The sequence below is a fragment of the Pavona decussata genome, unplaced genomic scaffold (genome assembly GCF_977016875.1).
Source record: "Pavona decussata unplaced genomic scaffold, jaPavDecu1.1 SCAFFOLD_11, whole genome shotgun sequence".
In the NCBI taxonomy this organism is placed as follows: Eukaryota; Metazoa; Cnidaria; class Anthozoa; order Scleractinia; family Agariciidae; genus Pavona; species Pavona decussata.
Window position 1 is genome coordinate 1298044 of NW_028145434.1, and position 17784 is coordinate 1315827.

The 17784-nt window shown below is 38.6% G+C and overlaps 1 protein-coding gene and 1 pseudogene across 2 annotated transcripts in view; both read right to left on the bottom strand.

Moving 5' to 3' along the window:
* The window catches only part of LOC146488112 (proto-oncogene vav-like), a 33547-nt gene extending 27139 nt beyond the window's left edge, over window positions 1-6408 (bottom strand). The window contains exons 1-6 of one of the 2 annotated variants that reach the window (XM_085121376.1): window positions 6094-6408; window positions 5747-5863; window positions 3616-3674; window positions 2229-2303; window positions 1419-1521; window positions 1043-1147 (exon numbers count right to left, since the gene is read on the bottom strand). In XM_085121376.1, the coding sequence (XP_084977502.1) occupies window positions 1043-1147; window positions 1419-1521; window positions 2229-2303; window positions 3616-3674; window positions 5747-5863; window positions 6094-6372 (738 nt within the window). In that variant the 5' untranslated portion in view covers window positions 6373-6408. The remainder of the gene's footprint in view (window positions 1-1042; window positions 1148-1418; window positions 1522-2228; window positions 2304-3615; window positions 3675-5746; window positions 5864-6093) is intronic. The other variant, XM_085121384.1, reaches the window with a different exon arrangement.
* A 5434-nt stretch (window positions 6409-11842) lies between these two features.
* Window positions 11843-16957, bottom strand: LOC146488113 (zinc metalloproteinase nas-15-like; annotated as a pseudogene).
* Window positions 16958-17784: the final 827 nt, after the last annotated feature.

Consider the following 17784-nt stretch of genomic DNA (forward strand, 5'->3'; position numbering starts at 1 on the left):
TCACAACCAGAATGTAAACAAAAGCTGTCCATAAATTGTACGACGAGTCCAGTCGCCCAAAGCGTCGTAGTCTTCACTGTGACCTTCACGCGGCGAAGATCACTATATACTGGTCATTCAACCGAAAACAAAACGACGCAGTAATCGATCAATACTTATAGTCGCCGTGCTACATCTTGAACCTGGTAAAATCAAAAGGACGAAACAGAAAACAACACTTCAGGCCATGCTAAATATTTTTCTTGCGCTTTCAATAAACACTTCATGTAATTTCTCTTGCTTGGCACAACCAATCACAGAGCGCAGATATCAATGACGTATGAAAACTCAGTTTTGACCCGTTGCTGAAATCTGATTGGTTGATTTAAATTTCAGACGCGCGGACCGTATGGCAGGTAGCAGCACAACATTCTTTTCTACCGTGAAATCAGTTAAACCATGGTTCTCCCGGAGGTGAGAGGTACAGGGATGCTCCAACTAAAAGGGGTACCTACATGTATTCTTAGGCTGGAGGTACATGAAAGGGCAGCGATTTCGTGAGCAGAAGTATGGAAAAAGTAGGCAAAACTGTCATTTAGGTATTTACTGTATGGGGGCTTTCAAAAGATCTCAAACAGACCACCAAGAAGTCATGCAGCTTTTCTAACTACTGTAGGTATGTAAAAGGGGTACCTATTTCTATAAAGGTACATGTACATGTACATATATGAAAGGGTTATGTTAAATTCTGTCCAAAATGCGATTTTAAAAAGGGAAGGGCAGGGTTTGGAAACTGGGTCAAAGCTTCCCCATAAAAAAATGTTCTTGGTTACAACCTTTTCTCCTCCCCCCTCCCCCCCCCACCCCTCCCTGAATGGTTCTGCAGAGTACAATGGAACTGTCACATCTACAATCAAAATTATAATAATAACTGGTATTCTTCTGAAATGCTGTCTGATTTTCAGTACTACAAAAACATAATTTTATTACAATTTCCATTAATTTTGATTTTGGCTGGCATTGGTACAGTGTAGTGCGGGGGGGTAATTGAGAAATCGCTTACCTCTTGAATCATTTTAAGAGCTTCAACATAACTCTTCTCTGTCTCTAGAATCTCTGCTACAACGTACTTCCTCTTCTCTTCTATTGACGTCTGCCGCTCAGGTTTCTACAAATATTTTCCCCAGTTTGAGTTTTAAATCCAAGGAAACAGCTCATTTCAAAGTTTTCCATGCAAGAGCAGTTCAGAAATAAAATTATCAGGTTGTATTTATGGTGAATGAATTTTATGGAGAAAACACAAATCACAGTTACCGAGTTTGCCTATCACAAATGAAATGGAAATAAATAAAGAATATTAATTGTATATTAAATAAATAGTTCAACCTCATTAATTATTTCTTTAATTAAAATTTTAATGTCTACATAATTGAACTCACTGGAACAACTTTCTGATATGAAACAAGGTCTTCATATATTTTTGTATCTTCCTCAATGGTTACTGCATCATAGGGGTTTTCTTCATCAATTATATCACGGTTTCTGCAAAACAATAATGAGGGCACAAAATACACTGAGCTACATGTAAGTACTGGCCTTTTTCGCTTTCTAGTTAATTAATCATCCAATAATTTATGTGTGTTAAGTACACTACAGTTTAAATTTGTTTTATAATTAATTTATGGGAGAGAGAACTACATTGATTTAAAGCTTCTTTAAAATAAACTTATGTTTAACTTAACACCTGTTGGGCTTTAAAAAATGAACGAGTTACCAGGGTCAGACATTATAAGATTTGAAGTGTTCTCTGGTTAAAAGTTAAAAAAAGATTTAAGGAGCTTTCAATTTCCAGTCTGCAATCTTCGACAAGTTGGGCTGTTTCACATTATTTTTTATTTTTATTTTTTTACTTTGAACAAGATGAGGAATATTTTTCATAATAATTTATTGCAACTAGCCTAGTGTCATTTCTTGAACTCAAAAACTTCTACAGACTGTACAGTACAAGTGTGGTGCTTATTCAAGGGTGGTGCTTACACTGTATTTCAATGAGTTGCTTTTATGAGTAAATAAATACACGTACATGTATGAAGCTAAACCAGCAATTTCCAGAGGGTTGGAGAGGGTGCTAAACCTAAAAGCCATGCATCCATGGTGGGTGATGGATAAGGAACAATACCAAAGACAATAGAGAAATATCTTAAAGAAACAGCAGACATCAAAACTTACAAGTACAACACGTTACTTACAAAGCAAGATCTTCAAGATTTGAATAAATATCCTCATCTTGAACGTCATGTCCAGAATCATCGGGTGGAAATGGGCTGTGAACATAAGAACGACAATGTTCACTTTAAACTGATTGTTATACAATCAACTTTTATCTAAGATTTATTTGAGACCACTCGCATTAAACAAATATTATCAATACGTGTAGACATTATCTAACGTATACAGTTAATTGCAAAATCATTCTTCTCTGCACAGTGCCTCTCTTTGTAACTGTAGACATGTATGCACCAAGAGGATTTTAATAAATAAAAGGAAGGCAAAAAAACTATTAATATGTATTCATAACAAATGTTTGGTTTTACCAACAGAGTTAAACTAAGATTATTTGATAGAGAGATTTTACATGTAGAGCTAGCTGATGCAACCTCTTTCTGGTGGCTAAATTACTGTTAGTTATCAATTCTGTTGATAAAACCAAACATTTGTTTCTAGTTCCCCGCACACATGACACCACAGCTTCTTTAGAAACTGACCATCTTTCAGATGCAGCTATTTGATAAAAACTCTAACATTACTCATAGACTAGGAATACCATTTAGTTTCGCTTTCTTCACTGTTAAAACTGGCCATGCATGGGTTTAGTGAACAAGTAATCCAGTCATCTGTCAGAGGAAGACACAGTTACAATCTGACAGAGTTGATAGAAAATGAAGAAAACATGACATTGCCTTTTGAGATGATCGATCTCGATAATGTTTATGCAAATTTGTAATGCTACTCAGAAGATGTAAACATTGGCGGCGGCTTTCAAAGTCTGCTCAAAGGCAAGCGAACAGCCACATTGAAGTTTCCCTGGTTCCTTGCTGAATTCTACCGTAAATGTTGTGCAGTTTTAAATAAGGAAAATGCCTTTTTCGAAGTTTTCATTCAAAAGATTCAAGTACAATCAAGTATAATCTTGCATAGCGTACTGCTTGCGCAGCAAAGATATTTCAGAAGCGATCGTGTTACATTCCGCGAAAAAGCCGCAATCTTGTAGTCTAGTTCGCTTCATTGAGTTTGAAGTTTTATTGCCAAAACAGATTTATCGAAGACTCACTGCGGCAGCTGATTTGAATTTGATTTACTTCAACTTTCGACCAAACTAAGAAAAGACTACATGCAAGAGCCATGCAAAAGTTGCTTTAATTTGTTCTCTCTTATTGTTTCAGGTTCGAGAAATTAATCGTTTCCTCAAAATCTGCTAGCGAGATCCTCAAAAAATTCTTCGAGCATCTCGATACTCGATACTCGAAACTCGAGCCTCAAACCTCGATACCTATTCTCCATAGCTCTGAGGATCGAGGATCGAGTTTCGAGTCGAGACTGTCAACTTACATCTGCACGGTACTGTAAACAACTTACTCATATCCTGCTGAAATTGCATACTGTGTATGAGAAAGGACTGAAAGAGTTCTTATCACCTAGTAAATTGGGAAAAAAAGCATATTATTTAATAATTATCCGCATAACTACAAATACCACAATTAGCATTTAGTAGTAATCCCTGATGAATGTTAATGTAACATACATAATACAAAAAAGACACAAATTTAATGGTCAGAGTGGGAGTTCAGAATCACAAAAAATCTCACAGATTTGTTTGGTAAAATTTCCATTGATAACATTTTGTGTACAACATTCCAACAGTAAAGTACAAAAACAACAGGCAAGCAAATTAAAAAAGAATAAAGTTGAAGAAAAAGTGAAAGGAATGTGAAAGTAGTAGGCACATTGGAAACTCGATTAATTGTCAAATTTCCAAATTCCAATTTGACTTGGAATTTGACCTGGAAGAGCCACTCCATGGATTCCACTGAAATTCTTATTTATTTTTATTTTATTTTATTTGTACATTTATTTGTACATTTATTTATTTTGTCTCAACGTTCCTTCTACCCAAGAACACAGCTAGATTGGAACAACTCCCCAAGGAAATTGCATTATAAGCAAAATAGTATCAGTCAACTTTAAGGGAGCAGTATAATTAGCAGTTTTGTTACCTACATATTTAATAATCTTAGCAGTAGAGAGACTATACAGGATATTAAGGAGGGTGCCTGGTATTGTTACTGCGCATACGTTCTGCGCATCTTGTGATACTCGGGTTTCCTATGGGTGGTGGGCTACTAATACAGGGATATTTTTGCGCGGTTTTAAAATTAGTCGGGGAAAGCAGAACTTAGCGAGTGCTTTTGGAATCCAAAAAGGAAATAAGGGGTAACCATGCATTTCTCAGAGATAATAAAGAGCTCTTCAATTTGGAAAAAATGCCATACCTTGCTTTGTATTAATTTTTACTGCTTTTCAGAATAATTGTTGCTTAACTATCTCTAAAAAATGTGTGGTTACCCCCAATTATCTTTTTTGATTTCCATAGCCGTTGCTTAGATATGCTTTTCCCACATAGTCATAAACCACGCAAAAGTACTTCAGTATTAGTAGGCACCGTCCTTAAGAACCCATCAGGGCAGGAAAGGAAACAGAAAAAAAAATGTATGTCTAACTACATGTAGCTGGCAAACTAAGTTTTTTTTTTTTTTTGGTATTCTAATCATTTTATTATTTGAACACAGCACATGATGTAAATTTAAACAAGCAATAAATAAATAAACAAATAAATGAAAGCCACCTAGTAAACTGGGTTTTATCAAATACTTGACCTCTAGCATAAAGTGTAAGTCCCGTTTTAAAAAGATACTTATTGCAATATTAATCATGACGATTTAACATGGCCATCCCAGCAGTGTTTAAGTTGGATTAAAGAAGTGGAAAAAGTGTTGAACAAGATGCTACATCTGAGTATTTCATTCATCAAGTGTTTGTTTCAAATGCTACCAGAACAAGCGATCAAAACACACAGAATACCCCCAAGGGATAAGGAAGATTTATAATAGACCGGGCGTAGAAGGAAATGTGGTTTATATACAGCTGACCCGATTTGATATTTGCATGAAACAGCACACGTATAACTAAACCGCTCTTGTTTATACATCCGATCCATTGTTCTATCCACAACAAAGATAACATTCCTTCACACTGTGCCCTCCACAAATCAGCACGGAAATGTTTATTTTTCTTGAGTAAAATGTATAAATGTATCGTCTTTAATGATATCATGTTTCCATTTATATAATAATGTGCTGACTTTCAGTGTGCAAACTGGTATGTTAGTTTATGTTATAATCGCATTCAACTAAAATCAAATTAAGCAATGACAGTAAAATGTGCATTTAAATATGTTCTAAGTTTTTGTTACAGCAGCGTATCTTGGCAAGAAGTCGACCCCAAACCCTTCAACATACAGACCCTATGCAAAAATGAAATAAAGCATGTCGAGTATGTTTTATTTTAAATTTATACCTTCTGTTCATCGCTTATTAAGCCTAAATGTAACTGTACAACGTATACGCGAAATTACTGTTGCTAAATAGCTTGTTCAGCAAACCTAACGTTAGCGGAACACTTAATTTACAACAAGCTCGCACGTACGTACCTTGGCAAAATCAGACACGTCAAAAAGTTCGCTTGCATCGAATAATGCTTCTTGAGTCAGGCCAAAATCTCGTGAACAGCAGGCGAGAAAATTTCGAATATTCTTCATACAGTAAAACTGTTAGGATGGAAAAGGAAGCACATTAATGACATTTGTGATCATGAGAGAGATTAAGGTGTAGTCTGCCAGAATCAACAAACAGGTTCGAGTTCTACTGAGTGGTTTAGCTGTGCAACGACAAAACATCAAGACAGTAATTAAATCTTGATGGAGAATGTTCAGTCTACACATAAGAGCCACACCCGGAATCAAGGAAAAGCGATCGGAAAGAAAGCAAAACTACAAACCGGAGACATTTGGGGCTTCATGTTGATATCTGGAACAGAATTAGGACGCAATCGATTAGCTACTTGGCACAACAACACGCCATCTCGAAGACACTGGGCGAGATCAAAGACGGTGGCATTGGGGTATGAAGCTCTGTGGAAGTCTGGTAAAACTCCTAAACTGCTCAACCAACTCCGAGCCATTTGCCATTCTTCTTGGCCGGAAGCTACCCGATGGCTCCGATGGCGACCCGCCATCTTGGATTCAAGAAAATGGACGAGTTCAGCTGGGTAGACCATAATAAGTATACCTGCCACTGTAATTTCCTCACATCCGGGAGTGACAATATACCGGAACTAATTATGCTGAGGCATAAACAAACAAACGGGAAAGCGTTTTAAAAGCGTCACACTGACGTCACGCCAGATAATTGCAAACTGACGTAAAAGGGATAAAGATAACGCACATTTGTCAAGAGACTCAATATACTCAGCCCAACTCCTGCTTACGATCGTAGAATGGAACTTGTGTAGATTCATTCCGTCTTAGATAATATTCAGTTGATTTGAACCGACTAGAGAGCCCTGAAAGTAATTCACGAATGAGCAGGGCATTCCATAAAAAATTTAGCAAATTTTCTGCCCTTTAAAAATTCAAGGTTGCCTGAGAGGACGTTTAACCGTTAGCAAAGTCAAGTAGTCGGAACAACCAATTATTTTGTTATGTCAGTAAGCATCCGAGTATGCATTCATGTTACCACGCGCCAGTTAGTCTGTTCTGGTACTTAGGATAAACACATCACGCTCAACTTCTGCCGTCATAACCGGAAAAGCGAACTCACCGATTTATTGTTCGTCATCGAGGCAATTACGCCATTAGTTATACAGGTATTATTTTATTCTCTTCAGACAGCCACATAACAGTCAATGATGACTCGATTGTCAATTAAGACCGTAAAAATGGCCTCTAGATGCCCCTAATCAGCTAGTGCCAACGTAGCTAGTGCACCTAAAGAGGGTAAGTTACAGCAACTACTTCCTCTGAACCTACAAGACTTTGTATAGTGTAGAAAAAGCAGCACCCTTTACTGTGCTACGGTTACACTTCGCACCTTCCTACCGCTTACGGACTGCTCCGGCTCATTCGGCTAGGAACGAGATCGCTGATAGCTACTGATGTGGCTTTTCATAACCTATTTTGGACTGTACAGGTCGCATATTCCCACCGTAGTCGATCCTGCCTGCATGTACATGTTCGCCAACCTCAATAAAAGTCTGTAAAAGTAATTCAATCCCTATACAGAGGTGAGCACGAAGCTTGCCCCATCTCGCTACTTTCCTTTTTAGGCGTTCACAAGATTTTTCTCGGCGTGCCTACCATCTTTCCCTCGCTCCACTTCACCTCAAAGGCTAGAACAGGGTATTTTCTTGTATTCCTCTCTCTTAAAGAGGATTTGAAGGCGTGCCCACATCTAATTAGAGTCGAACCTGAATATAACGGCACTGTATTAAGAGGCCAGTTTTCAAAGTGCCGATTTCAAACGCTGTATTTGTTATGTGTATTAGGCGGCCACCTCTATTAAGCGGCCGCGGCGCGCCATCCTGTAGCAGTCCCGCTATGTTTGTCTTTCTTTGTTATTTTTACATGTATTAACCGGTCACCCTTGAATGGAAACTAAGCCATATGTCATTTTATGCGGGCGTTTGCGCAGTACCATGGATACCAGAAATTGTCGCTGGCAGTGTCGACAGTTAACTACTTGCTCTACAAACAAAAGTTTCAAATTCGCCAAACGTATACGTGTCCGACTTTTTTAAGTCGCCGTAATTCTTACTCTCTTAGTACTTTAACTTGAACAGTTTTATTGTCTATTGTGCTACTTTTAATTAGCAACATTTCCGTTATAACTGCACATTGAACGCAACAACTATGAAATGACGGAACGAGATATTTTGTTGTGAACTGTAAGTCATAGAAATACAGTACTGTACCGCAGAAGAGCAGAGGGCAATTTATTGCACAGTACTTTTACACAACATTACGTATATTATACCGTTAAGTTACAAGTTGGCACTGAACTTTGTTTGAAGTATTGATCGCTTGAAAGAGTGTTGATTGTCCCATTGTTTCCTTGCACATGAAGTGGTTTTGTATGATACGGTACGCCATTAAAATTGACATAAGACCACGCCCAGAGAGTATTTTTAGTGATCCTGTCAGTATATTTAGGTTCGACTGTAACTCCAATTACATTCATAATCAGGTTTGAAAGTGTGGCGGCTTAAATCATTATATTCCCACCGCAGTTCAAACCTTGCGGAATTTTGTATTTTGTTGTTTTGTATTGGGTTAAAACGTTTCAGTGTTTGTATAGACCAATAAAGTAGCCAGTTTAAGAAGTCAAAAAAGTTTTGAGCATTACTTGTTAGTAAGTTGAATAGAATTTAGTCCGATCTCATTTATTTCAGTGAACTCGGCCGCTAACATCAACGTTGAAAGTGTAAAAAAATACTTTCTTCATATAGATTTACACGGCTGTAAAACTAAAATACTTATAAAAAATTAATATGTTAGTTACCTACTTCCTTTGACATGTGTTTCGATCCCAAACAACTGAGACCGGCTCTACCGAACAAACACGTGAAAGAACGCAAAACTTCTTGACGCGACTGAACCAAATTAAAAGAGTGACAATATTTTACAGAACACTCGCAGTTTTCGTCTAACCTGTCTTACTTGTTTATTCCTCTTGAATAAGTTAAAAAAATAGTTTTAATAAAGACAACTACCAACATAATTTAGCTCCCGCTCCTGGTAACAAATATCACCACTAGCGAACGGGGTTATCTTGCCTTCGCTACACGACCACTACTCCGTGTTCTGAAACACGAAACACTTTCTATCTCCATTTCCCTCTAGGTTAGAATGCTAGCCATGGTTTGCCTCACTCTTATGGAGGAGGGAGGGGGGAGGTGTGAGGAGGAAGGGGGAGGCAGGAGGGTGGGGAATTCACGATACGAAAATCAGGGGGACGAGAAGCGGAACAGACTCAGTACTTTATTATTCGACACATAATCAGGGCAACTAGACTAGATTCGGTGCATACAAACACGCTGCAGCAAATTATTAGTAAATTTCTTGCATTGGATAAAAATCCTGTTTACAGCCAAATTCTTTGTACCGCGCTGGGCGTTTTGCAAATTGGGTTTTTCTGTTCCGTCAATCATCTGATTGGGGGCGAGGGTATGCAAATAACAACGCAACGCGCTCGCCCAGCTTCGCCCGCTTGCGATTCTTACGAGACTAGGGAAAACAGAACTGAAAATGACTCGAGAATATCCAAGAGAATTGCGATGGACAGTGGCATTTTTGTTGAGGGAAGGATGGAGGGTAGCAGACATTGTTTCAGTCTTGCAAGCTGGGGAGACTTTCGTAAGAAAGATTAAAAAAATATTACGAAGCAAACCAGTCGATTGTCTATCACACGAGGCAGGAGAAATTTGAAACGTCTCAGTGGAGAGTAGTCTTTACTTGTAGCTTCTACCTATCGCCTGAACTGTATAAGCATAAATACTTACTATTTTTTTCGATATAGATCCTAATTGCAGCCTTCGGTCGTGTCTGCTTGTATTCAAGCGCGTTGTCTGAGCTAAGACACGACATTTTATCAACAGAAAATATCTCGAGCGTTTTGAACGCGTTTAAAACGCGTAGGAACAGCTCTTGATTGGTTTAAGTCATATTTAACTAATCGTACACAACGATGTCTCGTTTTATGGTTCTCTTTCTAGAATCTGTTCACTTCAATGCGGGGTACCGCAAGGAACAATCCTTGTCCCCCTTTTATTTCTTATTTATATTAATGACTTGCCAAACTGCCTAACATCGTGCCAGCCTAGGATGTATGCTGATGAAACCCACATCGCTTATGTTGGCGTTGATGTGAATTGAATTCAATACAGTTAAATCTGAATCACGATTTAGATAACCCAGCAAATGGCTTATTTCCAATAAACTTACTTTGAACACTGCTAAAACTGAATTTATGATAATTAGCTCCAGACAAAAATTGAGTACTTTGTCCAACCCACTTGAGCTCTCGATTTATAACGTTCCGACAGAACATGTTTCCTCTGTCAAATCGCTTGGAATATTTCTTGATGAAAATCTACGGTGGCAAGCACACATTGATAAATTATCTAAAAAGGTCACTTCCGGGAAAGGAGCAATAAAAAGAATTCTCGGTTTTCACTGTCACGCCATTGAAAAAAAAAATCGAACCCATTCCATGAATGAAGTCAAGAAATTGACATGGTATAGAGGATAAATAAGTAAGGCATCTGTCCAAGTGTCAGGTCTGTGCGGCATTCCGTACTCGAGTTATTTGACAAAATGTTCCACATAAATTTATAGAGCTTAGTATGGAGACGCCATGTTTGTGTCCCTCTGAGGGGCACAAACATGGCGGCCGGAAATAAGAAAAAACATCTGGAGTTCACTTTTGCCAGAAAAGATGTTTGTTTGCCCTTGTGAATTTTCGAATGTTTAAATTAATATTTCTCCTCAAACTTAAATTGTTTAGAATGCTGAAAATCACCCGAAGAGTCATTTTTAAGAGACGGAAAAGCTCTGTCACGGCCGCCCTCCTGATGTCACGCACGACGGAAACTCAGAAATTGAAACTTTTGTTATATTTTCAAAAGGAAGCACGACATCGAGCTAAGAAATTGTGAACAGACATATTTTTAGGTAATCTTTCCTTGAATGAAGGTAAAAATTTTGTAGGCCTCCCAGTTTTGAATTCTAGAATTTGGTGATGTCACGTGAAAACCATGAATTAGACCTTTTGTCCCTCCACCTACTCTTCATTATATGTACAACGCGCTAATTTAATCTCATTTCGATTATTGCAATCTTATCTGGGATAATTGTGGTAAAAGGTTATTTGACAGGCTACAAAAGCTTCAGAACCGTGCCGCTCGCGTTTTAACCTTTTCTGCTTATGATGCTGACGCTAACCGCTTAATTAGACAAATCGACTGGAAAGACTTGCGTACTCAATTTCAAATACAGAAAGCCGTAATGGTAATTTAGAAACGCGTGTCAAACGCGGTTAAAACGCATTCAAAACGCGTTCAAACCCCGTTTAAAACACGTTCCACACATGCCAATACGTGTTCATAACGCGTTCAAAACGCGTTCGACACGTGTTTTAAACGCGTTCAATACGTGTTTAAAAAGAATTCAAACGCGTTTTGAACGTGTTTCTAATGCGCTTGCAACGCGTGAAAAATGCGTTTAAAACGCGATTCGAACGCGTTTTGAACGCGTTAAAACAGGTGTTAAACGCGTTTAAAACCCGTCCACTGCTGTCTTTTACTTCAGCTAAAAGTCCACCCAAAATTGTAGCTTTCCATCCTCTTTTCCTTTCTATTTGGGAGGCCTTTAAGTGCGCTTCAAACACGTCTGAAACGAGTTTTAAATGTGGAAAAAAACGTATAACTATTTTGCGCGTTGAACCGAGTTTTAACTGCACGCTAAATATGTTTGAAATCTATCAAAAACGAGTGTTAAACCCGTTTAAAACGCGTACTTGAACGCGTTTTGAAAGCCTTTTGAAGGCGTATTCAACGCGTCTCAAACGCGGTTTGAACGCGTTTGAGACTCTATTCTTCTGAGCAAAGGGATAAAAGAACATAAAGAAACAGTTATTGTAGTTCGAAAGCCAACTTTATTGTTTATCATATCTTCAGCAAAGCTGAGGCGGGTTCATTGCGCAATGTATTGGTCAATCCATTCTCTGAACATGGCAACTCGGGCAAAAACCGTGAACATGCGCAAAGCGTTGCAGTCAGCCGAACCCCAACTCACTGCACCCTGAAGTACCCAGAATCCATCAGAGTTCTGGAACACGAAAGGACCTCTACTGTCTCCATGGCAACCACAAAGTCGAGTCCCAGGATCGCCAGCGCAAAGCATCTGTCTGGTTATACTGTTTCCGTCTATTAGGTGAAGGAACGTATCATACAGTATGAATAAAACTAAAGCCTAATGTGAATGGTTAATTTCACGGATGTAAAGTGAAAAACAAAGGTAAATCACGAATCAACTTTTTCAGTACAAGGCTGTTGAAAATAACATTTTTAAACGTTAAAATTTGACAAAACAGTACTATGAATATAACTGTATACGTTTCAAAATCAACTGAAAGCTCTCTTTAAGTTTCTCTATAGCTTTAGCTTAGTATCAAAGCTCCTTACAACTAACACAATTATTCCTAGGGATCCACAAGCGGGTGTCATTTTGGTATTCAGCTCTGGGCTACATGTTAATTGTTTTATCCGCTGCCCTAGTTATCCGACTAAATGTTGTCTAGTTTTATAAATGCCTTTTATTTTTCCGGAGTTTTGTAGTGCCCAAATTAGATGTGTGTGTTATTAAATGTGCAGTAAAGTACAAATGTAATGCTTAAAGATTCCTTGTTCAAAGAAGATTAATGAATAAAAATCTACCATTACAATGTTAACAACACTTATAGTGTCTACACACAAAACTACCTAGCGAAAGGACTATTAAGAACACCTTCAAAAACTCATAAACAATTCATAAACCCATTGACTTAGCAAATGCTTGATAAAACATCACGTGCAGTGATTTTAAAACCCGTGGGAATTGTATTCACTAAATGGTTAGGAATATTACCCAATAGGTTACAGACCTGCCATGGCCAGGCTCCAGGCCTAGCATCGTCTCCTCCAATTACGCGGCCATAATTGACTGACGATACACCACAGGAGCCTGTGAAACAGTGACAAAAACATGCCCTCAATACGAATGTGTACAATGCGGCTATAAATGACAACTACAAAAAACATCGGCACGTTTGCACAGTTGTGACACACTGAGGTAGCCAGACCCTGACTGAAAACCTACATTTGACTCTCAGTAAAATGCAAGAAGAATGTTAGCCTTTTCCGAAGTTACCTGTAGATTTTCTTTAAAATGTGCATTTCAGTCCTGACGAACATACAAACTTACACCCGGCTTTTTAGCAACAATAGTCGGCCTTCCATTTCTACTGAAAGCTTAGGAGGCGTAATGCATAACGCTTTCATAATCGTACGGTGTTCCAAGGGAGTCGATCGTTGAACGGCTGTATTTGTTGAAGTTGAACTCCATACCTAAACACAAACAAGTCAACAATCAGAACACACCGTCAAAATGAGTGGGAAAGTCACAGTTGCAGTCGGTTCTTTCGTAAAAAGGAAAGCCTTTCTAGATATTCGAGTGATTTCAATTGCCTTGAGTTGTTACTAAAACATTCATCAAAGATAACAAAACCACTGCTGTTTTATTGACTGATTCCAGCTCGGTGGGGTCTCAACCTAAGTTTGGGTAGAGATGTGCCGCACAGTCACCCATGTTAACGCTGACCATGTTTGTGAGAAAACTGCCATCCTACCTACCAGAAAAATATTGTACAGCAGAGAGAGTGGTGGAAAATTAGGGAATCGTTTTCCGGCCGGTTTCTTAGCAAATGAAGGGCATCTTGTACGGACTTTGTCTATGAGCAATTTCAGGTCAAAAACCCGTAGCCTATTTAGGGTTCAGCCTTACCACACCCTCTGTATTCAACTATGTTTAAATGTTAAAGCCAGTTAACGTTTAGAGCTTAACCCCATAGAGGCTCTCTTGATAGAAAATTAAAATTTTTGTGTCATTAATAGATGTACTTTAGTTGTCATCATATCAAAGACTTTTAAGAGTCCGTTGTACCTCGTCTGATGTTCTGTCGGTTGATGGTGACATATTGATCTCTGTCAGGTCTGGATTGCTCGTGGTAAAAACCAAGTGCGTGACCTGAGTAACAAGCGGGAGCAAACAAAATAATGATTATAAGTTGCAGTGTCCTGCCATTAGCATATTTTACATTAAGAAAGAAAAGGATACATTGGAGACTGATGAGGTATTGTGGAGTGCCTTTGTGGTAGATAAGGAGTTAGATATTACTGTTTACAAAAGGGCACCAGGCCAAAGGCCGAAAGGGAAAGTAGAACCGATTGTAAGACTCACCTCTCCGTCTCTAGAATATTTTAATTGTTCTACTGCTTTACCAGCATTTGAACGCATTTAAAATTCTTCACGTTATAACAAATATGTGGGTTGAGGTGAGCGCTGTATTCCGTTATTATCACACAGGGAACATTGGCTAGTTCTACACAGTTTGAAACGGGAACACGAGCAAGTGTCGAGCGTACAAAAAGCAGCTACATAATCTGCTTTTGACTGAAAACCGCGTGTTGTCTGCACCACCTGTTTTGTGCACGACCGCTTTCTTTTATATGAGGAAGTTCCATATCAATGATATTTTCTCAACCCCAGCAACTCACCAATCTTGTGAGCAACTATTCCGGGAGACCAGCACCCACGAGCGAGAGTGATGGCCTGTCTTCGACCAGTCTGACCAACCATTGATGAACACCTGTACATGTAAAATATTGCATGGTACTAAAAACTAAGAAATTGCAAAGTTTTTAAATTACTCTTAGGTAGCAGTGATTAAACATTGTATCTGCCTAGAAAATATGTTCGTTTTTCAAAATCGCTCAACATTAAGAGAAAAACTATCTTGATGTTCGTTGAATACTTTGGAAATGAAAAGGGGATGGACATACTTTTGCCTCTCTAAAACCTCAATTAGTATTACAACGTCACAAGACTGAAACCTCGTATTGTTGATTTGTCGATATGTTACTGAGCCATGCCAAAACACAAAATAGTACAAGAGTAAATCAATTGACATTCAGAATTGGATAACCTCAGGCTTCCAGTACTTGATACATTGCAACGACCGAGGGTGCAGAGTTTATTTACGGTGCGATTTGAGAATTTTTTTGTGTTTGAGTAAATCCGACTTTATGTAAATCGAAACCTGAATTGCTTCATTTCTGGTCAGTTAAACAGCCAAGGGAGAAAAAAAACCCTGTAATTCACTCACCGAGCAAAATCATAAAACCACTCTAATACAAAAAAGTGACTTCTGACAATTTCGTGGGTATCAGTTATTTTCCTTTCAAATCTTTCTGTTTGATAGTATGATATAAATATATGATATCCATACATATCATATATCGATATATGATTCAAGTCTCTAAAATTAGTTTCCCTTTGATCTACTACTATTATTACCCTCCACCGCCCTGAAAGTAAGCATAACTCCTTTCGTTTCCTCGTCTTTCCCTGAACTTGATACAAGTGTTATCAGACCACATTTTCATCCCTGCTCGGATAGCGTTCATTGCAGAAGAACTTCTTCCTGAAAACCAAAAAAAAAAAAAAAAGAAACTTCACGGCTCGTTTCTCGCAAAAGGACACGCCGTGCGTTTTGTATATCATGAGACAATTAAGACAGCAGGGAAATGTTTGAAGTATTATTTCCAAGTTAGAGTATTTGAGCAATGACGTTGGAACGCTGCGAGTTTGTGGTACATTTAAAAATTCGTGCTAATTTGAGGATGATTCTGTAACCACTAACACATCAGCTGAAAACGACTCTTACAGAGACGCTTAGAAAAAATCCAAAATTTACCGATAAATAAGAGAAATATGAATGAATGTGTCACCAACTAATAATTGAGAACTAGTAAGTCGTTAAAGATATAAAATATCTTACAAAGAACTTAACATATTTTGCTTTACGCTGTACTGAGTCTATTGACACTGCATTTTGCGTTGTCTCCGTTACCTAATAAGCATCTTCTGATAACAATAAGGCATTTCCTGACCCAGGATTTTTCTATGAAAAACGGTTTGTTATTATGTCAACTTACGCAAGCTGCTGGAAATCTGGTAGACAAGAACTCCCTCTTTCTACAAGCCCCTACGGATAGAGCCCCGGGACACTGGTGCATCCACGTCCAGGCCCGCCTCTGCAGCGGCCCTTTATTTGTTCAGCTGTCAGGATCCTTTCGCTGTCAGGTCCCCCTCGTAAAGGTTAGGGTCTCCAACGCCTATATTCTCTGTTGAAATGAAAATGGGATTGGAAGAAAAAAAAAGAAACCAGGCTTAACAAAACTATCATTATGAATCGATTCTGAAGGAATTGTAAATCAATTTACTATAGGCGAGAGGTTTTTTTTAACGCCAAGTTTAGTCAAACGTTGAAGTAGTTTGGTCAGTCGAAACTTCGCAATGATTTGGAAAAGGGATGTTGTGAGGAAAGATATTAGAGAACGGCAAAGGGTAGTGTGAGCGTGACAGGTTAAGACGAACGAAATTAACTCATCTATCAAAACTTTTCGCAACTTTCTAATACGCAGATGATAGCGGCCATGAATCCTTCACCAGCCCTAGCTCGATTGCAAAGTAACATATTTATCCGTTATAAACTACGGATCAGCAGACAAGGATTGTATTCAATAATCATAAGGGGTTTGAGTTTAATAAAGTAATGTCATGGCCAAAGTGTTTTAACTAATGTTACGTCCAATCCTTTGTCACATCGAAGACACTCTTGTCGATTAATCTAAGGTTGAGATCTTTTTCGGTTTTAGGTCACATTTTAGGCCAGATGCAGTTTTGAGGATAGAGGATTGCCCGTCTAAAATAACACACATAACAGATATCCTAAAATTCCCGAAAACGCTTCTACAATAGCAGAAAAAATAGTTTCTGTACCTTCAGGGTTGTAGGCTAAGGCCCCCTGAGCAGAAAAGCAACAATAAAAAGCAACATTTTGAGAATGCTAAGTGAGAAGATCGGAAGGAGACCTTTCACTTACATCGCATCAGAACAGTTGCAAAAGGTAAATATCAACCAGATTTCTGTTGTTTTTACAGCAGTCAGGTCTGAAAAATCACACCTGTAAGAAACCTGCTTCTGCATAAACAAACGACATACCTTGTTTACAGAAGATAAACGAAAAATACATGCCCTCCTGATCAGCAGAACTTATCAGAAAGCACGAAACATGACAGGCGTCATCTTTAGAGAAGACAACGTTTGAAAGGCTTGTAAGAATAAATAAAATAAATAAAAATTATTGCCCCCCCAAATCGTTCTTTTTGATCCCACTACCTTGAACGACCTTTCAAACTGTATGCTGTTTAGTCCTCTTCGAGTTTGTTTTCAAAAAACCTCTCCCCCTCCTTGTTTTAAATTGGTACTCTTTACGGCAGCGCTTTACTTTAGAGAAAGTTTCATCCAAGTTCAGTAGGACTCACTCGCTTTTTTTAATAAAATAACGTCGGCCGATGAGTCGATTGCCTTCCGGTATTCTAAAAACACTACGTGTACACCGTTGTAAGAACGTCCGTGCTCAGAAGCGTCGTGCCACTGATGATAATTAATGAAAATTGTGATTTAGGAGACCGTCTCCGCTACTATGGGCATTGAGAGTGTATGAAAGTACAGGCCAGGAGGAAAACATCTCTTGTCAACTTCCCTTTTCTGACACATCGCTTCATTTGAAGGTCGAGGAGAGGATATCCTAAGGAAAATGCACTCGATAAATTCGGAAAAACCTCATTTTTTTTAGCGAGATTTGCAACTTGTAGATCCGTGGGATGGGGGGGGGGGGGGGGGGGGAGGCACTCTCATATGAAAGGGGCGGGAATGCTCGTCTCGCTTAGGGGTGTAAATTCGGGATTTTGGTCTCACTTAGGGTGTTCTGGATAAAAAGCCATTACATTTAGCCGCGAAGGTCTCGTTTA